Genomic DNA, 23,018 nt, shown 5'->3' with positions numbered 1-23,018 from the left:
ACTCAAAGAGGTCCGGGACAAACCCTTCTACTACCCACCAAAACCCATGCAAACTCCTCCTGAAAGCAGACCTACCAACAGGCACTGTGATTACCATGGTACCCATGGCCATAAAACTGAAAATTGCATATCCCTCAAGTACTTCATTGAAGAACAGATCAGCAAAGGCAACATGGGGCAATATATAGCCCGGAATACAGCAAACAAGGGAGATGGTTCGGGGAAACAAAAGAACATTGTCAACGTAGTACTGGGCGGATCCTGCTCCCCCCCTCCCAGCCCGGACTCCTGTCAAGAAATCATGTCCATCCAAGCCTTCCCCGAACAAGTCATCTCCTTCAGCAGCAAGGACTTCGAGGGTGTCACCCGGGGTCACAATCAGGCCCTGGTGGTAACCTTGGATATAGCCGAGAATGAGGTCAGACGGATCCTAGTCGACAACGGCTCTTCAGCAAACATCTTGTTCAAGCATACCATGGACCGAATGCAGCTAGGGAACATCCGGATGAACGACTACAGGGAGGACCCCTTATACGGATTCGGGAACAGCATTGTCCCGGTCCTAGGCACCCTTTACCTCCCGGTTCGTTTTGGAACAGCACCAACCCAGGTTGTCCATATGATCAAATTCTATGTTACAGACACTCCTTCCTCTTACAATGTGATTATTGGCCGCCCGGGTCTAAACAAAATCGAAGCCATCACCTCTGTCACGCACCTGAAATTCAAATTCCCAACTCCGTTCGGGGTAGGCGAAGTCAAAGGAGATTCGGAAACAGCCGGGGTATGCTACAGCCAAGCCTTGGTATTGGCGGAAACACACCTAGACAACAAAAGAAAGGCAACCGTCTTCCAAAAGCAGAAAAGCAACAAGAAGCATCGGCCTCACCAGAAAACAAACCCCAAAGGAGAAGTCCAGGTGATCGAACTCGACCCGGGTAACATCAACCCGGGAGCTGCCAACCCTGATCCCAGAAAAAGCAACCAAAAAGCAACCATGAGCTCAGCTCGAGATTTTGTGGAAAAGAACACTGACGCCCGAATCCAGCAAATGATCTCGGCACAAGAATTAACCAAGGTCGAAGCTGCGGTCGAGACCGAGTCGGTCCTGATCGAAAAAGACAACCCGACAAGGAAAGTCAAAATTGGAAAAGGCCTAGATACTGTTTTTAAAGAAGAACTCATCCAACTACTCCGGAGCTATGCAGACGTCTTTGCCTGGAGCCCGGACGACATGCCCGGGTTGGATGAATCATTGGCAATGCACAGCCTTGACGTCGATCCCAAAAAGAGGCCTGTCAAGCAGAAGCGAAGAAATTTTGCCCCGGAGAGGCAGAAGGCAATAGATGAGGAAGTCGGGAAATTAATGAAGGCGGACATCATATGTGAGATCAAATACCCGGAATGGCTCGCCAACGTAGTCATGGTCAAGAAAGCGAATGGAAAGTGGAGGATGTGTGTCGACTACACAGATCTGAATGCAGCATGCCCCAAGGACCCTTATCCTCTACCAAGCATTGACCAGCTTATCGATGCCACGTCCGGACATCTGATGCTAAGTTTCATGGACGCTTTCTCCGGGTACAACCAGGTCAAGATGAACCCAGCAGACATAGCCAAAACAGCCTTCATAACCCACCGGGCAGTCTATGCCTACAAGCTGATGCCTTTCGGGTTAAGGAACGCCGGGTCTACATACCAGAAGGCAATGAATGAAATTTTCAAAGACCAACTTGGAAGAAATTTGGAATGCTACGTCGACGACATCATCTCCAAATCTACATCAGTCCCGGGTCACATTTCAGATCTCAGAGAATGTTTTGAGAACATGAGAAGAACTAAGCTAAAGCTCAATCCAGACAAGTGCACATTCGGGGTAGAGGCTGGAAAGTTTTTGGGTTTCATGGTAAGCAACCGGGGTATCGAGGCTAACCCGGAGAAGATCAAAGCTGTACAAGAGATGCAACCACCTCGGACTCAGAGAGAAGTCCAAAAACTAGCAGGGTCCTTAGCAGCACTTCGAAGGTTTGTCTCCAAACTCGCTGAAAGATGCCTACCGTTCTTTGAGTTGTTAAAAGGGGCGAAAAATCAGAAGTTGGTAGAATGGAGCCCGGATTGCCAAAGAGCTCTTGACGAAATAAAAGCATACTTGTCCAAACCCCCGATCCTGACAAAAGCCCTACCCGGAGAACCTCTCTATCTATACCTGTCAGCCGGACCTTTGGCCGTTGGGGCAGCCCTGATCAGGGAAGAAGCCGGGCAGCAGAAGCCTGTCTACTATGTCAGCCAGGTCCTCAAAGATGCAGAGACCAGATACCCCAACTTAGAAAAATTTGCTTTCGCGCTGATCACCGCCTCCAGGAAACTCAGACACTACTTTCAGGGAAGAGAGATCAGGATCGTCACAGACCAACCTCTAAGGAAAATCATTCACAAGCCTGACATCTCCGGGAGACTAGTGAATTGGGCAATCGAACTTAGCCAGTTCAGCCTGACATTCCTACCCCGGACAGCAGTCAAAGCCCAGGTCCTAGCAGACTTCGTAGTGGAATGCAACTTTCCAGAGAACCAGACAACCCCCATGGAAACTGACCCGGAAGCCCCGGGAGAACTCAACCCGGAGGCTTGGGTACTTCATGTCGACGGTTCCTCAACAATCGAAAGATCAGGAGCCGGGATAATCCTGAAAAGCCCGGATGGGTTCATAATCAAGACAGCAATCTCTTTCAACTTCGCAGCAACCAACAACCAAGCGGAGTACGAAGCCCTGTTGGCGGGGTTAAAGTTGGTCCGGACACTGTCAATCCGGAACCTTATCATCTACAGCGACTCACAAATCGTGGTCAGGCAGACAAATGGGGAATACCTCGCCAAAGACCCGATCCTGACCAAGTATCAAGCCTTGGTGAAAAGCTACCTTACCATGATCCCCGGGTGCAAAGTTTTGCAAGTCAACAGAGAAGAAAATGCTGAAGCGGACAACCTCTCTAGGTTGGTCCAAAATTCGGCGGATCTGGACAGCTCGGTCTATTTCGAAGAGTTGCACAAGCCAACAATAGAGCAGGAAGAAATCTTTGAAATCAACAACGACCCTACCTGGATGACTCCCCTGATCAACTACATAGAGAAGGGAGAGTTACCCGAAGACAAGGGGAAAGCGCAACGGCTGAAGGCTAAGGCGGCCAAATTTTTTGTCGAAGGAGGAACACTCTTCCGCCGGACCTACTCATCCCCAATCCTGAAATGCATAGGTCCGGAGGAGGCCGAATATTGTCTAAGAGAAGTTCATGAAGGGATCTGTGGAGATCACATGTCGGCAAAAGGCCTGGCATATAAAATCATCCGACAAGGCTACTACTGGCCAACAATTCATCAAGACTCCGTCGAGTTCGTGAAAAAATGCAAGAATTGCCAACTATTCAGCAACGTACCCCGGGTAAGCCCTGTTCTACCCTCATCAGTCCTATCTCCAATACCTTTTGCTGTTTGGGGGATAGACATCATGGGACCCTTTCCCCGGGCCAAAGGAGACCTTAGGTACTTGCTAGTTTCCATCGACTATATGACCAAGTGGGTCGAAGCTAAAGCAATGCGGACAATCAATCAGCAAGATGTCATCCGGTTCATGGACAACATCCTGATGAGATTCGGGCTACCAAGAGTCCTGGTATCAGATAATGGACCCCAGTTCATAGGGTCAGACTTTGAAAGCTACCTGGCTGAAAGAGGCATCAAGCACAAGAAGTCTTCAGTCGCCTATCCTCAAGGAAATGGCCAGGTAGAGGTCACCAACCGGATCCTCCTGAGAGGAATTGAAAAAAGGCTAGAAGAAAGCAAGGGCAAATGGCCGGAAGAACTACCCCATGTTCTCTGGTCATACCGAACCAGTCCCCGGACAAGCACCGGCGAAACCCCGTTCAAGTTAGCCTATGGAACCGAAGCAATGCTTCCAATAGAAGTCGGGTCACCCTCCTATAGAGCAATCAACTTTGATGAAATCGCCAATGAAGAAGGACTCCGGGTCAACTTAGACTTGGTAGATGAGGTCCGAGATCAAGCAATTGCAAAAATGGAAAAATACAAGGAAAAAACCCGGGATCACTTCAGCAAAAAGTCCCGGGTCAGAAACTTTCAAATAGGAGACCTGGTCCTACGAGACACCGAAGCCTCTGATCCAACCAACACTGGCAAGCTGATGCCTAAGTGGGAAGGCCCATACAAGGTCAAAGAAGTCCTAAGGCCGGGTACCTACAAACTAGAACACATGGACGGGTCAGAGGTATCTAACACCTGGCATGGCCTCAGGTTGAGGAAATTCTATCAGTAAAGCCGACGGGAAGAAAAGACCCTAGAAGACAGCTACGCACTCCTAAAAGCAACCATGTATTTTTGATTATCAAAGCTGTGTAATCATCTGAATATCAATGAAGTCTTTTGCTACCTATAAATCCATATTGTTATTTACTTAGAAAGTTTCTAAGGCAACCAAGCAATACCAATAATCAACCCGGGAAGTATCTACCCGGGTCCATCCATGCAACCATTTAACTTGGAAAATTTCTAAGTATAAAAGCTAAGAAAACAATCAACCCGGGAAGTATCTACCCGGGTCCATCCATGCAACCATTTAACTTGGAAAATTTCTAAGTATAAAAGCTAAGAAAACAATCAACCCGGGAAGTATCTACCCGGGTCCATCCACGCAACCATTTAACTTGGAAAATTTCTAAGTATAAAAGCTAAGAAAACAATCAACCCGGGAAGTATCTACCCGGGTCCATCCATGCAACCATTTAACTTGGAAAATTTCTAAGTATAAAAGCTAAGAAAACAATCAACCCGGAAAGATCTACCCGGGTCCATCCATTCAACCATTTAACTTGGAAAATTTCCTAAGTATAAAAGCAAAGAAAACAGCCAACCCGGGTAGATATTACCCGGGTCCATCCATTTTTATTTACTCGGGAAAATTTTCTAAGTGCAAACATATATAAAACAATCAACCCGGGAAAGATCTACCCGGGTCCATCTATTTTATTTACTTAGAAAATTTTCTAAGTGCAAACATATAAGAGCAGTAAACCCGGGTAGATATTACCCGGATCCATCCATTTTTATTTACTCGGGAAAATTTTCTAAAGTGCAAACATAAGCAATCATTATAAGCAATTAATCTGGACAAAGAAACAGACAAAACAATAGAAATCATTCACAAACAAACACGACAAGCAAATATTTGGCCAGAAACAACATCCATAGTACCCGGGTCCACACAGACCCGGTCAAATCATCAATCCAAACACACAGATATACTTAAGATCTTACAAAACATTGTTTTTTTTTTTTTTTTTTCAAAGCAGAGGCAAAAATAAATCTAAGCAGGTGGAGGGACTTGGACGGAGAGGTCATCGGCAGGAGGATCTTGGGCTGGAATCTCTCCGTCCACAGAATCTTGGACAGGAATCTCTTCGTCCACCGGTTCGGAATCAGCCGAAGAATCCGAGTCCACATCCTGACCCGGGGCCACGTAAGGCTCGGGCTCCGCCCCACCTGCATTGACTTTGTTCTTCACATCAATATACAGGTCAATGAAGCTCTGGGCAGTGGCACCCGGGTCGGTTTTGATATGCTTCTCGGCCACCGTCCAGCAGCGCATGACTTCCGCAGCCGCAGCCTTTGCTAGAGCATCTGCATAGACCTGGGACTTCTGGAACTCGGCAACAACTTCAGTCGGGGCTTTCCGGCTCTCTAACTTCTTCTTCAGCTCAGCCACTTCTTTCTCCAGCCCGGATGCCCTCTTCTCCGCATCATCAGCCCGGGCCTCAGCATCCTTGATTTCCTGAGCCAGCTCAGCTTCCTTCTTCAGCTCAGCCTCTTTAATCTTGGAGCTCAAACTAGCCTCTAAGGCCTCCCGAGCTGACCTCTCACGATCCAGGTCCTTATCCAGCTTCCGGACCCGGGCAAGAGTCTCAGCAGAAAACTCTCTCTCCTTCTTCAAGTTGGCCAAAGCATGGGTGTTGAACCCGGCCAAGCGTCCACCGAGCTAACAGAGAAACATCAGACCCGGGTCAGCAAAACCAGAATTATAAAAAACAAGGAAAACAAAACAAAGTACAAAAGGAAAATTGAACCCGGGTAGGAAGATTACCTGACCCCAGAGGTCCCCGATCTCCTTGAAATTTTCGACCAGACCCTGGTCCTCCATCACCTCCCAATCCTGGTCAGAAGGGAGCTCAGACATCAATCCGATCACCTTCTTGACCGGATACTTCCCAAACTTGGGCCCCGGACGGGAACCACCTCCGAGTTCGACCCCCGGATCAGCTACATCCATAGCCTCCTTGCCCGGATCCTCTGCTGTCATGTCAATGATCTCCATGTGAGAAGAATCAATCTTCTTTTTCTTTTTCTTTGGCTCATGGACCGGGCTCTCCACCTCCAGGGCCTCAGAATCCAACTCCGGGTCCCTCACCTGCAGCTCTGGATCCGGAGTTGCACTCGAGTTGCCAGTCCCCTCCGTCTCCTGACGAGAGGACCCGGACTCACCCCTCTTCACAGCCCTCTTCTTCTTTTTTGCCGACTTATCCTTCGGCTGAGGCTTGGGAACGGTATGAATTCCCCCCAAGTTCCGTAGAGCAGCAGCAAAAGAATCGTTCGCAGACATGGCCCTCCAAAGATCCGGGTCAAAGTATGGAAGACCTGTCAAGAATCAAGAGAACTCGGGTCAATACAAAGAAACACTACAATAAATCATTCTAAGGAATAGGCTCCAAGCAAGAAGACCCGGACAAGACATTAATACGCAACATACAGATTGCAAATAAAAGGACCCGGACAAGACATTAATATGCAGATTGACAAACAAGAGGACCCGGACGAGATACTGCAAAAATAACAACAAAAAGCTAAGGAAAAAAGCTAAGGATGAAATGCAACTCACAGCCGCCCTCGTGCAATTGGTTGTGCTGCATAAACGTATCCCGGGTCAACTGAAACCCGAGACAAGTGCAGAACTCAACCAACTGAGCCCGGAATTCCCCAGCTGCTCCGGGCGCCCCAGAATCAGTCTTCACCTTCTTGTCATCCGTCTCCATATAAGGCATGAAGGCCAAGTCTAGACCCTTCAGCATAAGGACTTCACCATTCCACCCCTTCAGCGAACTCTGATGCATAACCGGGCTCACGAATCCGGAGCCTAGACCACACTCCTTCGAACGGAAGCGTAACTCATATAGGGGCTTCACCCCGGACTTCTTAAACTGAAACAGCATACGGAACAGCTTCAAAGTGGGATAGTAATTCATCTTATTGCAAGCCCACAGAAACCAGGTCATCCACTTGACCGCATTCGGAGTTAGCTGCATCGGAGACACCTTCCACTCATATTTACATAGATGTTTGAAGAAAATGTGCCATCGGGGATTCCACCCGGACCGGAGATGTTCCATCCACACCGGGACGAAACCATCTGCAGGCCGGTGGTATATCATCTCCCCGGGCTCGGGCCACCTCCACTCGACCTCCGGCGGCAGTTGGAAGGCAGTCCGGATCATCCTATCAATCGCACCCGGATCCATCTCTCTAATATGGGCTTTCAACGGAAAAGGAGCCCGGACTCCAGTCAACTCCCGGAACCTCTCGTCGAACTCTTCTTTGTTATAGGGAGCCAGACGACCATTTGGATGCTTGCATCTGTAAAATCCGGACATATTGGTGTAAAAGCTTTTCTCCTCCACCAACGGACCCTTAGTGACAAAATACGACTTGCCATTTCCCCACATGCCCTCCGGGGTCATTATTACTTGCCGCCCGGTTGAAATCACCACATCTTGATGCGCGGAGACGACCCCGGACTCCGCAATTTCATTTTCTGCCATCTTAATCCGGGCACGATGAGATAAAGTCTGGACCTCGTCGCACTCTGTATCGCTAGAAAATTCTCCGGGCACTCCTGAATAAGGGACAATCTTTTGCTTTGGCCGCTTGGAAAGCCGAACCCGGGCACGATGCGCAAGAGCGTGAGAACCGTCAGACTCACTATCACTAGAGGACTCCCCGGGAACTACCAAACAAGCAGCAATCTCTCGACTTGACCGCTGGGGGATCCGGACCATAGACCTAAATAAAGAAGCAATTCGGATCAGTTTTAAGGATTCACAAATTATTTCAAGTTTTATTAAGGTCCGGATCCCGTCCTAAATCTATGTGAAGAAAGCCAAGTCAGAAGGAAGCAATTAAACACAAACAAAAACAAAAGGAGAAGGACTGTACCCGGGTCCATATTATCTACCCGACTCAGTTACGTACACATCCTACAAACCCGGGCTCTCTCCTTCTGCAGATTTACGGGGGAGAAGGATACTAGATACTAAAAAGACACCCGGATCCTATATACATACCACAGCACAAAACTTTCCCAAAGTACAAAGCAAAACACCCTAAACCTACCCAACCCGGGCAGAAGGATCAGGCCCGAGTTCAGTTCAAACATTCCCAAAGCAACCCAAACCCCCTACCCGGGCTTGACATATATACCCGGGTCGGGAAACCTACTTTTCGCTATCATATACACCATCTACCAAAACACCTAAAACAGCCATATCCTAAAGCTACCCAACCCGGGCATACTGGTCATACCCGGGTTCAGTTCAAACCACCGAAAAAACCCAACAGGCACAAACAGTTTTATAACCATTTCAAACCAAAAATCAAGATCAAAACTCAAACCCTCACAGTTATACACATATCTATACATACATAACCAAGAACATTCAAACAAAACCTCAAACCGAAACTCAAACCTCCAGAAACCACAACCCCAGACTAAACACAAACACCTGCCCATTTCAAACCAAACTCACAAAACCCCAACAAACACATGCAAATGTCCAAACACAAACGAAACCAACGAGCAAAATGCTTACAAATTTCAAAAAAAAACTACGAAAGCGACATCAAACACATATCAAGTGATACAATGCAAAAGCGAAAGGGGGAAAAGCAACGCTTACTTGAAAGAAGAATGAAGAGAAAGACAAGGCGCTCAAGCGACGGCAACGGAAATCCTCAAAGAGCACTTGAAAACCCAGCAACCTCAGAAGAAAACTCCGGTGGAAAGATAATTTCGAAAAACAGAAGCAAAAGTAAAAAATGGAAACTAAAAGGAAGGGCCATATTTATAGCCACATCGTAGGCCACGTGGCAACGTATCAGTGGGCAACCAGTTTTAATTATTACCGCTGTAATAATTAAACACTCCCCTCGAAAACCGCGACGGCTCAGATATCAAAGCGTTAGAAACGGTTACGAAACCCCTCGAAATTCCAGCGTACTGCAAACGCTTCACTCTCACGAAACAACTCGGGAGGACCCTCATGACCCGGGCTCTGCCAACTAAGAGAGCAGAACACACTCCCTGCTTAAATCTACCCGGGTCGGAGAACAACACCGGGTGAAGACTAAACACAACCGCTACCCGGGTCCAAGGGAAAACCCGGAACTCTACTCGGGTCCACTCTGCCAAAGCAACAAAAGCAAGAACTCCGCTCTACTCCCTCACATAGAAGATCTATATAAGGGAGTGGGGGGCAAATGATATGGAATAACCCGGGTACTACTTCCTATGGACCCGGACCCACCCGGACCATGGTCCTCGGAGAGAGCACATCATCCCAGACCCTACTCGAGTACATCACCCGGGTTAAGAATTGGACCCGGGTAACTCCTAACCGCACCCCTCGACCGGGGTCCAAACATGTACCAGCCGACAACTACTGCACGAGCCACAGACTGACACGAAGAGGACAAATATAACGGTCAACTACTGGCGATAGAGACAAGCCAGGGAACATTCCAAAAGACTACTTCTACGCCGACACCTGGACACGTGTAGGGGATCAAACCCCTACACGTGTAGGACCAGGATCCAGGTACGCACCCCCGAACCCTAATCCTTGGCCTATAAATAGACCAAGGATCAAGAGTCTGGGGGTCAACTTCACTCTCTACACACTCGTTCATACACACTCTCACACTCTCACACTCAGCATACACTCAAACACTCTCAGCCACCAGCAACCACCAGCCATACACCTTCACTCACCACACATAGATAACACTTTCTCTAATCTTTATCCTTCCGAAACCTACGCTTACTCTCACGCCGGAGGCGCCTTGGGGCAAAACCCCCCCGCCGGCGTTGTTTTGTAGGCCCCCATCCAGCAGCTGCACCACGAAACCATCAGTCACGGCGGAGGAAGGACCGGGATCGGAGTTTGGAGTTATCAAAGCACATCCGGAAACTATGAACAAAATTTTCTCAGAAAACTTTCTTTAAATCGACTCGTGACCAATACTATTATAATCGCACACATGACGAAGTCCTTTTCACCATCCATTTTGATAATAAAAACTGATTAAGTAAACAGTGTGGCATGATCTAATCCTTTAGAGCAAGTCCAATAGGTGTGCTAAATCAAGTCTTAAATCCAAAAATAGGGAATATGGAATAAAATTGCACTCCAACACTATGCTAGTGATGTGCTAAATCACTAGCACAAGCCTCCCCTTCCCTATTTTTAGAATATGCTAGCCACTTCTAAACTATTTTTATCATTAAAATATTCATTTCTCTCTCTCCTTCACATCATTTCCCTCTCTTTTTTCCCTCTCTCCTCCACTATTTAATATTATTATAGTAATAGGGAATGGATATAGGGAGTACTATTGGAGCTCATGTGCTAAATCTTGTGCTAAATCACTAAGACATATTATTTTATAATATTTTTAGGGAACCTCTTAGCATAGTGTTGGACTTGCTCTTAAGCTATGCATAATAACAGTAGGACAACTTGGTATCTTTGATATCTTTCATCCCAGTCTTTTATTCAAAGATTCCATCACCTGATCAACTTTTTTCTCAGAAACTGCCATAATTTGTGGTCGTCTCATGATTGAAGCAAAAAGACTATGGCCCTGTTTGGGGATTAGCTGTTAGCGGATTGAATTAGATGTTAGCGGTAATTAGCTGTTAGGGGATTGAATCCGACCAACAGTACTTCCTCTTTTATATTGTTTCACTAAGCTCATTTTTTACGTAAAATTTTTTCACCAACTGACTCTTTGTTAAAAATAATTAATGCGACTTATTTTTTAATGGTTTAAATTAGATTTAATATTTGCTGCAGAAATAGTTTACCAAGTCAATACCAGTTAAACTTGGACAAGGTTGTTCGTGTTTATTCGCATTTGAATAAGTCAATAGGCTAATATTAGCACACAATCCTGCAAGAGATCGTTGAGATACACATTCGACATAATTCGTTGGAATTGTGAATTATTTTGATGGTTGCTCCTTTGTCGAAATATTAGTTACACTCAGGTAGCCAGCCTCTACTGATTAGTTTGTCATATGTTGGATTTTTATGTCCATGTAGGAGATTGTGTTCCTCAGCAACTTACTCTCTGCCGAACAATGACTTGAGAGTTATCAATTTCAATTGCATTCCTAATGTCTTCTTCCTGAAATAGTTATCAATGAATCACACAGACTCATCAAAAGTTCTCTCTCATTTTACAAGTTTTCAGATGGTGAGCAAAAAGTTACAAAACCATTACTACATCCCCGTCACGCTAAAAAACTAGTGCAATGTCATTACTATTCCATTGAGGTAATGCAACTCTCATTGTAAAATGTGATCATGGGATTCTAACCCAGTTAACATGAATGGGAATGAGATTTCATAAATTCATTTTCTTTTCTATTAATGGGGTTGGAATTCTACTTTCCCATGATCCAAAAGGCTTTGTGTTACATTAGGTGACATAATGTTATTTTAGACAAACAAATGTTGTTTTATGTTACAATAGGCACGATAAAGCTAATAAGTGGGTCTCATATAATGATATGGAAGTGTGAGCTCCCATATGCTGATGTGGCAGTCCACATGGCAAATTAGGCCCCACATGTCAGACCACATGGTAGTGTGGGCCCCAACTGCTGACGTGACAAAACACATGGCAATGTGGGTCTGATGTGGCCATGTGATCTCCCGTCGTGGGACCCACATTTTAAACAATGAACTTTTATTATAGATACAATTAAAATTATAGACTAAATTTATATTCATGTAATTATTGTATAATAGAAAAGAACTAGTTGCACACTAATTGCAAATCATCACTCGACACAAATCCCCCGTCAAAAAAAACTAATAATTCAGCTTCTACATACTATCTTAGTGATCACCGTATACATTAAGCCCAAACTACTTTGCATTAACCTAGTTTGGTGCTCTTGATAAAAAAAATTGATATAACCAATACGGATTAATAATCAAGTGAGTCACCAAAGTGAACTCGATATATCAAGTTGGTCACTGAACTCAAAACCGTCTCAAATTGGTCATTGAAGTCAGTTACAAGTATCTTTAATTATGAACTCAAGGAGTAAAAAAATAATTTATAATGATTTACACGTTATTTTTTATTGTTACCACAACTAAGTACAAGGTTATGACTCCTAGTATTTATGATAATATATTAAAATTTTATCAAGTTTATTTATTTTTTATTTTTTATTATATAGTTATTTCTTTGTTTTAATTAAAAATAAATAGTAAATAAACTTGATAAATTCAGAAGTACATTATGATAAATATTATAAGTCATAATCTTGTACTTAGTTGTGGTAACATTCAAGAATAATGTGTAAAACTCTATAAATAATATATTTACTCCTTGAACTCGTATTTAGTGATATATGTACCTAACTTAAGTGACCAATTTGAGATCGTTTTGAGTTCAGTGACCAACTTGATATATACAACCCACTTTGATGACTCACTTGATTATTAACCCTAACCAATACCTGTCGTGAAGAATGTATTGCCGAGGTTCAACACAGCAGAGTAACTACTGCAGTTGTTTTAGCAAACATTTACAAAATTATATCTGAGACGCAAACAAATTGTTGCAACCTTGAATGAGTGACAACTACGCAGGAAGAGTGATAGCATTGCATGTAGAACAAGTTTCATAAAACTTAAGTTCTAATAACATCCAGATACAGATAACAAACAAAACAAATTGTACAAGTACGATAGATGCAACCATGAAATTAACAATATTGGGCAACCTAAGCCTGCTAACCTTCAATTGATAAGTGGTCACTAAAAGGTCATTTCAATACAGGTACAAGATATGCAAATTATAGACAATTCTCTAATTCTGTGGTGCACACAAACGAGCCTTTACTGTAAATCAGACAAAAAAGTCAAGACCCTTTGTTTGTAATCCTAATGTTGTCCGACTTTTTAAACTCTTTGGGTAGCAGAAAACCGAATCTTAATGGCCCTGATCCATTCATCAATGCTCAATAAGCAATCTAATAGACACTGATGTCACCTACGCTTCCACTGTCCTTTTATACAACTTGAGTACTTGCGGATATTTCAAACAATATTCATCCACGTACTTATCTTTAAACCGATTCTCCATTGGTACTATAAAATTGTTCAAGGCCTAATATTTTTATCCTCACCAAAACCCATATGAAGCAAATACATCCAATCTAGGCCTAATATTTTTATCCTCACTAAAAGATACCAATGAAGGCTGGCGGCTGCTATGCATTTTTTAATTAAACAAAAGGGGTTGCTAAAAATGTTAAAAAGTACCAATTTTTGAAGCTCCGCCGGAGTGGTTCGCCGGAAAAATGGGCCTTTCTTGAAAACCTAGCCGAGAAAATGAGGAGAAAAAGAGAGCTGTAGTGTGTATTTGTGTTATTTGAAACGACCCGGTTAAGCGTTTGTGATGGGCTTGAATTGGGCCTGACTTGGGCTCATGGGCCTTATAAGTACTAATTGATAAGATTTTGTTGTTATGAAAGAGACATGAGATTTTGCAGTCTCAGGATCTGATTTTATTTTTTTCAACTGTCTGCTGCTGCTACTGAAAGAGACATGGCGAGTTGTTACTGAACTGCTGTAATTGAAGCTTAAGTTTACAACTGTACTGAGATTGGAGAAAGAATCAACGGGAAGAGCTGGTGGTGGCGAGATGGGTGGATGAAACAAAGCTCAAGTGTGTAGGTATGTTACTCATCACTTTAATAAATCAAGAGACTTGCATCAATTTGATCCATTTAATAAATGTGTGAATGCCATTCATGAGGAGAACTGGAGAAGCATGTGGGTACTGAATTATAATTTTACTTCCTCCGTCCCACAGTATATGTCTCTTTTGAAAAAATTACGCATATTAAAGAAACATTAAATAGATAATATTTTCTCACTTGCACCCTGATAAATGTAGTATATGTCTCTTTTGAAAAAATTACGCATATTAAAGAAACATTAAATAGATAATATTTTCTCACTTGCACCCCTGATAAATGTATAAATGTAGACTCTTATTAATTATTATACAACTTTCAAGAAAGGTAAATTTGAAATAATGTCAATATATTTGTATTGGAAACTAAAAGTGGATAAGTATTATGGAACAATTTTTTTTTCTCAAAAGTGACATATATTGTAGTACGAAGGGAGTATTATATTGTGCTCGCTTATGCAGAACATAGTCCATAGCTACGCGTCCCATGTCTTGTTAAACTCCGGGGCAGTAAAATAAAGATTCCAAAGTAGTTTAGAGTGGGTAGGATTGTTCAATCAGGGTCAAGGGTGGACGCCCGTTGATGACAAGAGTCGTCTCCTTTCCATTTAAAAAGTAGTATTGTGCTCAGGCCTGCATCTTCAGCTTCAATTGTTTAAGCTGTCGAGGCTGTGGTAAACTAAATTATGGAGTATTTAAGATTAGTTTAAAATTGTAAGCATCTGCTAGTCCTCGGAGAGTGGATCTAACATGCACTTATGGCCAAAACCTTGAAAAACTTAAATCAGATAATTATATATTATGAGTTAATTATGCCTGTGGTCTGTGGATTAATCATCCATCTCAAGATTTTCCTTTTCTTTTGCTATCCTTCTCTCTTCTCTTCTTTCCTTTTCTCTCACAATTCCAAGAAAGAATCATGGTTGGTTTATCTGATATTCCATGTGTGGGGAAACTTGTGGACAGAATATCTGATGCTGCAGTTGACGCCTTCTTCCGTGGATTCCGTTACATGTTCTGTTACAAGGATCTTGTTAAGACTCTCGATTCCCAAGTCGAAAAAGCTTACACTGAGGAGGAAAGGGTGTCCACAAAAGTTGCTGCAGAAAGAGCTAATGGTAAACTTATCAAGCCTCATGTAGATAAGTGGCAGAAAGAGGCTGAAGAAATCATGGAGAGCGCCGAAAAGTTTGCAGAAATACACAAAACCAGACATTCATGGAGGTGCATTCAGTGTCTACCAATTCCCAACCCCGTCTCTCTTTTTCGACTTGGCAGAGCAGTGGTGCAGAAGACAGAGAGGCTAACTGAGCTCATTAATTCCGGAAAGGAGCTCCTGGATAATGAAATCGCACATCTTGCGCCAGCTGAAAATTTACCCAAAAGTAATACCGAGTACCAGGAATTTCAATCCAGAAAAGATGTTTATGCGGAGCTATGGCGTACGTTAATCACGGATAGCTCTCCAATCCTTGGTATATGTGGAATGCCAGGAGTGGGGAAAACTCGGATGATGGAACAACTATGGAAAGAAGCTCAGGAGAAGAAGATCTTTAACAAGGTCACACGAGGGAACGTGGGTAATGAAAACCTGGATGTGATACACTTACAGAAACAGATTGCTGAGCATCTTGATTGCAAATTTGAATCGGAAGATAATGCGGAAAGCAGAGCTTCTCAGCTGAAACAAAGTTTATTGAATGCCGGCAAGACCCTCGTCATACTAGACGATGTATGGAGGGAAATTCCTCTAGATGTTATTGGAATTCCATCTGGTGATGGAAACAGTCCTGTGGTTTCCAAGATTCTGATGACATCTCGAGAGGAAAATGTATGCTTGCGTAACAATTGCAATACTCTTGTTAAAATTACACCCCTGCGAAATGATGAGGCGTGGGAGCAATTTAAGAATTTTGTCGGTACTGCTCAAATTGATTATATGCAGGATGAGTCTCTTGCAAAGAAAGTGTGTGATAAATGTGGGGGTTTACCACTCCTAATTCATGCGATCAGTAAAGCGCTGCAGTTCGAAACTCACAATTCATGGGTGGATGCACTTGAACAACTCCAGAAGGGTGAATTCGTAAACATACCTGGAGTAGAACCACAAGTATATGCTTGTGTAGAATTGGGTATCAGTAAATTACACGGCGATGCCAAGTCATGTCTGTTTTTGTGTTGCTTGTTTCCGGAAGATGCTGACATCCCTATCAGGGAGCTGATCCAGTTGGCAACAGGGTCACAGCTTGTATGTGGGAACTCTAGGGTACTATCAATGATTGATACTCTGAGATTATCTTCTTTGTTGCTTGACTGTGAAAAAGATGATAGAATCAAACTGCATGACCTCATCAGAGATGTTGGGAGATCTATAGCTTTCAGAGATTCAAAATTTGCATTTTCACAGGTAACATGTGACGTGCGGCTGCTTGATGATGCTGATTTTGTCACTACCAAATTTTTACGGCTAGATCTGGATGGCGATAATATTCATATCCCTGATGATCTTGTATGCCCAAATCTGCAAAGCTTGTGGATACAATTCAACAATGATATACAACAATTCTCAAGCGGCTTCTTCGGTATGTCTGCGAATCTGAGATTTTTATATCTTGTGGGTACCTATTCTCCTTCGAAGCTGCAGTTCTCTCTTCGACCCTTAGGTAAACTGAGGACGTTAATTTTGAAAGGTTGTAACCTGAGTCACATTAACAATACATGTGTTGGTTTTTTTCCTGAAAACCTAGAAACTCTCTGCATTTGGAAAGGCGATTTCCCAGAACCTCTGGATTTATCAAATCTGAAATACCTTCGAAAGCTAGAAATCAAGGGGTCGAAAGTGAAAATGAAGCCAAATACCATATCCAGTCTATCTAGACTGGAAGAATTGCATATACCCGATGGATTGGAGATTTGGTGTTCTGAAAGTTCTGATGTTCAGAAACCCATTTTGGTCGAGATCAATCAACTGACCCGTTTGAAAAGTTTGCAGATAAAATTTAAAATATCTGAGCCTTTTCAAGTTACAAACATATTTGATAATCTAAAATTATTTAATATACGTGTGGGTGGGTGGGGGTCATGTGTTGGAAAAACAGATCTGTCTTACAAGACGTCGATTGTATTGCAAGGCTGTCATGAAGAAAGCTTGAAAAGTCTGATAGACAAGGCTGAATATGTGAATCTGCAGTGCAGCAATATTACTGTGAGTAGTATCTTCGAGAGCAACCGGGAAGCATTCACAGAATTGAGAAATCTGCAAATTGAAGAATGTAACAAAATGGATCATCTGGCAAGGATGCCACACAATGATATTCAGCATAGCCAGCAGACATCTTTTTCTAAACTAACCTATTTAGAAATTATAGAATGCTCCGGTTTAAGATACCTCTTCTGCAACTCTGTTGCAAAACGTCTCACCCAGCTGCAAAAGTTGATAATAAGAGATTGCCCTGTGATGGAAGCAATAGTAATACATGATGGCTCAAGCAATGGAGATATCATACACTTCTCCAATTTAGAAGAATTGGAGCTAAGCAATGTGCCCAGACTCACAGGCTTCTGCAGGGAAAATAAAGACGCCATGATGCAACCATCTGTTCAGTTTCAACCTCTGTTCCATAGAATGGTATGCTACAAAATTTACTTTTCTAATCTAATTTTTATTTTATTCGATAGAATAGCACTTATTTTTATTATAGAAATGCTAGAAGTATCAAAAAATTATTTCAAAAAATTTCCGAAAAATATGTGTCAAGTTGTTTTTTTTTTTTTGTGGGTAAATGAGGGCGGCACCTCGTGTGAATTTTATAAATTAAACAAAAATATACAACCTGGGGAGAAAAAACCACACCCAGGACCAATCACAAATTTCTTAGAACACCCTCTAAGAAATTGACACAGCAACACCTAAACACCATAAAAAATAATACGTCCAAGCAAAATTACAAGCTGAATAAATAATAAAGCAAGTCCTATTAAAAAACCCCACAATGCTCCACCAAAATAAACTGGTGATACACCACAGATGGCTTCTCCAGGCGACCACCTTACAAAACCATGGGGGGACCTCCAAATAATTTCCACCTCCCCCAGGACAATCAATACAGCCCAGAACCCCTCTGAAGCTATCCTCCAAGCCACCATGATGAAGCAGGCCGCACATGAAAGACCAACATCTCACCGGATCACCTCTTAAAAAATACCACAAAAATTGGTTACTCTGTTATAAATCTAATGACATGCACAACAATTTCACTAATTAAAACATGTCATGGGTTTTTGGGAGTTATTTTTGTATATCGAGCATTGCTCTTTTTATCAATATTTTGGTTGTTTAATAATGAGTAATTAGCACTTTATAGTCCTTATTTTTAGGCGTTTATAGGCTCTAGCAAAACTTTAAATACGAAATTAAAATGCCTCATCTGTGTTTTATGCCTTGGCATTTCATTTCTAAAATTTGTATTAGGATATTAGTAAATTTTAGTGTTAAATTTTGATGTTTGGAGCTTCTATGATAATGTATTAATATTTGTTGAATGTTATTTATCGATTGACTATATTTTTTTCTTAGATATTTAGTTTTCATGATATTTTTTATATATTGTAAACATGTAGTGGAAGCTATACACATTTTTGTCACGTAAATGTTTTTCTATAGTTTTACCTTTTATTAATATCTAATTTTAGTTCATATTTTTCATATTTATCTGTACTTGTGAGAAAAAAGATATTACTAATGTTTGTATCACTCACATGAGTTATGATGGCATTGAATAGAGATCAACCCATTAATAAGAGCTGAATTTCAACTACTAATAAAATGAATGACATTTATTCTGTAGGTTGAATTCCCAAACTTAGTAGAACTTGTAATTAGCCACTGCGAGGAAATTAACCTGGAATCGATAGAGTTCAGCAGTCAACTAAAGAGGTTGAGAATAAGTTGTGATGAGGAGATACAACTTCCGTCTACATGGCAACCTCGATTACATAATCTGGAAACACTCTTTTTGAGTAGGTGTTGGTCGCATGAGCTCATATCTTCAAGGTTCCACAGACTAAAGATGCTTAAAGTTTTCGGATACTCCGGAGGCTCTGCTCTTTTCACTTTCTCAGGCTTTAGAAGTCTACAACAACTCCAAGAACTAGTAATTTCAGATTGTGCTTTCTTGCAAGAAATTGTGGAGGATTTTGAAATGTCTGGGATGAATAGCAAGATTATCACGCTCTCTCACCTGGAGATAGTTGTTCTAAAGGATTTACCCAAGCTGAAAAGTATTATTCATGGAGCAAATTATGGGTGTCGTGTCCCATCTTTAACGTATGTGGAAGTTGAGGATTGTGGACTCTCTAATCTTTTTTCATTCTCAGAGTTGACAAGTCTCGAAACTTTGAAGATATCAAGGTGTGCTCATTTGGAAGAAATTGTGGAGGATATTAGGATCGATGAGGTTTCGGGCATGAACAAGAAGACTATTACACTCTCTCAACTGAAACAAGTTATTCTTGAAGATCTACCAAAGCTCAAGAGTTTTATCTACAGTGCAAATCATGAGTGCCTACTTCTGCCAAATTTATCCATGGTTACAGTGAGTGATTGTGGGCTCTCTTCTCTTTTCACGTGCTCAACAACCTTTGGAAGTCTACAAAGGCTTGAAAACTTACTAGTACGGGATTGCAGAATGTTGGAAGGCATCTTTGAATATGCAAGGGGAGATGAAACTTCTGGTACGAGTGAAGAGATTATTATCTCCCTCCCAAAACTATGGTTACTTGAACTCAGAAATTTGCCAGACCTCAAAAGTTTCATCCACGGTGCAAATTACGACTTCTATATGCCAGCTTTGTGGGAAATAAAAGTTGATAACTGCGGATTCTCTACTCTCTTCACGTGTTCTGTTTTCAGAGATCTCCAAAATCTCTTTCGTTTGGAAGTATCAAATTGCAAATTGTTAGAAGTGGTTGTGGAAGATGCAAGGGGTGATGAAACTTCCGGCACAAATGACAAGACTATCACTATTCCTCAACTCGAGAATATTGAACTTGAACATCTGCCAAACCTCAAAAGTTTTAGTGGTGATGAAAGCATGGCTTTCAATATGCTCCAATTAAAGAATTTTAGTCTGGTTGGGTGTCCTGGGGTAGAGAATTTCACTTGCTTCAATACACATACAGGAAATGGATATGTAAGGATCGACGGGGATGAATGGATAGAAGTTCCGGATCTGAATGACTACATAAAGAGCCTATTTAAAAACGAAGACGTCGCAGTGCCGGAGAATCAGAGAGACTCAAAGATGAAAAGTCTCGGGGAGCCATAATAGGTCCTTTTGTTCAATATTCACTTCTTAAAGATAACGAGCATAATAACTCGTGCTAGTTCGAAACGTTTTACGATTTGAAAATGACAGATTGTTGTTTAATCAAAAAAATTTCAAAATTCGGTTAGATAATAAGCTTTTTGAATGAAAGAAACTCCTCGGAGTAGCGGCGTTTTCTCGATACGAGCAAGTGCATTTCTGTCAAAAAAAAAAAAAAAAAAATTTCAAAATTCGTCTGGGAGCTATATGTGAAGATCCCGTCATTATTTTCCTGTTCTGTCATCTTAAAATCCTATGATTGGTTATGTTACAGTAAATATGCAAAAATATTCAGCAATTATGTACATGAATAAAACTTTAGTCCCTCAACTTATACATGAATTTTTTGGTATATTTTAAGATGTCTTCTTTTCTTTCTTTCCTGATTTATATCAGCATTGGCTTACCTTGGCAGTGTTGCTGACGCGAGAAATTTTTTAATCATGTAATAATTGGTAGATGTTTTTACCTTGTTCACTAAAGTATATATATTTTTTTGGGTGGCAATTTCGGGTAACGGGTCGTGTTCGTGTCAGCAATCGGGTCGATTTCGGGTCAACCTAAAATCACTTAAAATTGAATAAAACCAAAAATTGAAGTTATTACAAATGAAATTCTAACTTCGGGTCATTTCGGGTCCATTTCGGGTCTGTCGGGTGATTTTCGGGTCACTTTCGGGTTTCTGTCTCAGTAAATCAGGTTTCGGGTTGGGTCGGGTTCGTGTCGGGTTTCGGGTCGTGTCTGATATTGCCACCCCTCAATACTAAGTTGGCAGTATTTTCTTCCTATTACTAAAACCATTCAGTCGTTCAATTCAGTTCAGTGTGGATGTTTAGACGCTTTAGCATGGTTTTAAGGTCTATAAACCGTAAAAAAATTGGAGTGGTGACCCCTTTGTCACAATTTCAATAAATATTGTTTCAAATATCACTTAGCGTTTTAGTCCAAACCCATTACAAAATACATGCAAACTCTATGACCCTAACGCAAGATAATGTAAAGTTATGAAACAACCTTACTTTTTCAGACGTTGGAAGCCCAAAACCCATATAAAATTCACTTTAAATGTTATATCGTATGATGTAGTGTCTTATATTTATGATATCTAGGACCATATTTTTACAATATGATATTTGGGTTATTTCAACTCCAAATTGTGATATCCACGATCTTTTCTCAAAAAATGTTATGTTGGCGAGGAAAGATACGAGGATAGAAAAACGGTTAACACACTGGATACTAATCTTGAAGTAAATTATTAAAAAGGCCCCACCCTCTCCTGATCCAATTTATAATAATGTATTGTCTGCACGGCAAGATAAGATTTCCTTTTATTTGTAAATTGATATGAAAATACTGAATTTAAATTATGAACTTGGTGTTAAATTAATTTTGAGTTGAGCTCTGTTTAATGATATTTGAACTTTGTAGAAAATGAATGCACTGTAGATTTATATGTGTGCATTTTATTCAAAAATTTAAAATATTTAACTCTAGGTCCTTAAAAAATTTGTTTTTGCTAGTTCTTCATCCATGTTCATGTTCATGTTGGACGCTCGTGTTTTGGTCTCTCTCTAGTCTCTTGTGCCTTTAGAAGTTTCAGCATGTAGATAGAAAGAAAAGTAATTCATCCTTTTTAACCCTCTTTGGCCTTTACAAGCAAAAGTGAGATTCCTACAACTACAAACTCCCTCCTTGCAATCAAAAGTGAGAGCAAGTCCAACAGCTGCCCTATTTGTTGTCCTAAGTCATAATACAGGGCATTTGATGAAAAAACTTGCTCCAACAATATCCTAGTGATGCCCTATATCACTAGGACAATCCATTCAAGCCCTATTTTTGAGGCACTCTCTCTCCTTGCCCTATCCCATATTTTATAATAAATTTTTACTAACATTCTCTTTCTCTCTCTATTTTATATTATGTTTTAATGATGAAAGTGAACTTTTAATAGTAAAATATTAAACATATAGTGAAAATAAGGCACATTGTTGGAGTTGAAACTAGTAGAATATGTCCTAAACTACTAGGACATAATTTTTTATATTATATTTAGGGCTCCAACTAGGACACTGTTGGACTTGCTCTGAGACGCCTACAACTGCGAACTACCTCTTTCAACACATTGCAACATCTATTATATATCTAATAGAACAAGTGTGAGTAATTTAATTCGTTGAGACGAAACTACCCTTGCTCACAATACATATATATTCATAAATAGTGAGGCTATTATTGACTTTTTATTTTAACAAATTTATTAGACATTAATGTCTCTTCATTAATATACATTAATTACTTTATAATTAAAACTCCAATATACATATAAGTATATACTCCCTCCGTCCCTCCTATTTCTTATCAAATGGGTTGGGCACGGAGGTTAAGAAATATGTATAAAGTAGTGGAAAAGAGGAAGAAAAGTGGATGAAGTGGTGGGATCCATTGATTTTTATCGTATAAAAACAAGATAGTGGAGTAAAAGTAGTGTGACAAGGAAAGAAAAATGGAGAAGTAGTGGGACCCATTAACTATTTTTGG

At 41.4% G+C, this 23,018-nt stretch overlaps 2 protein-coding genes across 3 annotated transcripts; one reads left to right on the top strand and one right to left on the bottom strand.

Moving 5' to 3' along the window:
• Positions 1 to 5,340: 5,340 nt before the first annotated feature.
• LOC108198426 (uncharacterized) lies at positions 5,341 to 13,755 on the bottom strand. Its single transcript, XM_064091021.1, has 3 exons — positions 13,677 to 13,755; positions 6,149 to 6,699; positions 5,341 to 6,043 (listed from the first exon to the last, which is right to left on the bottom strand). Exons 2-3 carry the CDS (start codon positions 6,662 to 6,664, stop codon positions 5,375 to 5,377), a joined length of 1,185 nt encoding a protein of 394 aa, XP_063947091.1. The 5' UTR covers positions 6,665 to 6,699; positions 13,677 to 13,755; the 3' UTR covers positions 5,341 to 5,374.
• A 180-nt stretch (positions 13,756 to 13,935) lies between these two features.
• Positions 13,936 to 20,856, top strand: LOC108204609 (disease resistance protein At4g27190). 2 transcript variants are annotated; one of them, XM_017374133.2, is made up of 3 exons: positions 13,936 to 14,090; positions 15,079 to 17,740; positions 18,960 to 20,855. In XM_017374133.2, exons 2-3 carry the CDS (start codon positions 15,125 to 15,127, stop codon positions 20,436 to 20,438), a joined length of 4,095 nt encoding a protein of 1,364 aa, XP_017229622.1. In that variant the 5' UTR covers positions 13,936 to 14,090; positions 15,079 to 15,124; the 3' UTR covers positions 20,439 to 20,855. The 2 variants fall into 2 exon arrangements, with proteins under 2 accessions (XP_017229622.1, XP_063947085.1); XM_064091015.1 differs by lacking the exon at positions 13,936 to 14,090 and having other exon boundaries at positions 14,678 to 17,740; positions 18,960 to 20,856.
• Positions 20,857 to 23,018: the final 2,162 nt, after the last annotated feature.

This window comes from Daucus carota, chromosome 1 (assembly GCF_001625215.2).
Source record: "Daucus carota subsp. sativus chromosome 1, DH1 v3.0, whole genome shotgun sequence".
Lineage (NCBI taxonomy): Eukaryota > Viridiplantae > Streptophyta > Magnoliopsida > Apiales > Apiaceae > Daucus > Daucus carota.
The sequence above is the reverse complement of the archived record's forward strand: the minus strand, read 5'-3'. Positions and strand labels throughout refer to the sequence as shown.

What these genes read in the sequence shown, in the direction of transcription:
- LOC108198426 (XM_064091021.1), bottom strand. Translation starts at nt 6,664, where the DNA reads ATGTCTGCGAACGATTCTTTTGCTGCTGCTCTACGGAACTTGGGGGGA. An exon ending in TCGGGGACCTCTGGGGTCAG is followed by an intron (nt 6,044 to 6,148) that starts GTAATCTTCCTA and finishes TTTCTCTGTTAG; the next exon opens with CTCGGTGGACGCTTGGCCGG.
- LOC108204609 (XM_064091015.1), top strand. Translation starts at nt 15,032, where the DNA reads ATGGTTGGTTTATCTGATATTCCATGTGTGGGGAAACTTGTGGACAGA. An exon ending in AACCTCTGTTCCATAGAATG is followed by an intron (nt 17,741 to 18,959) that starts GTATGCTACAAA and finishes TTTATTCTGTAG; the next exon opens with GTTGAATTCCCAAACTTAGT.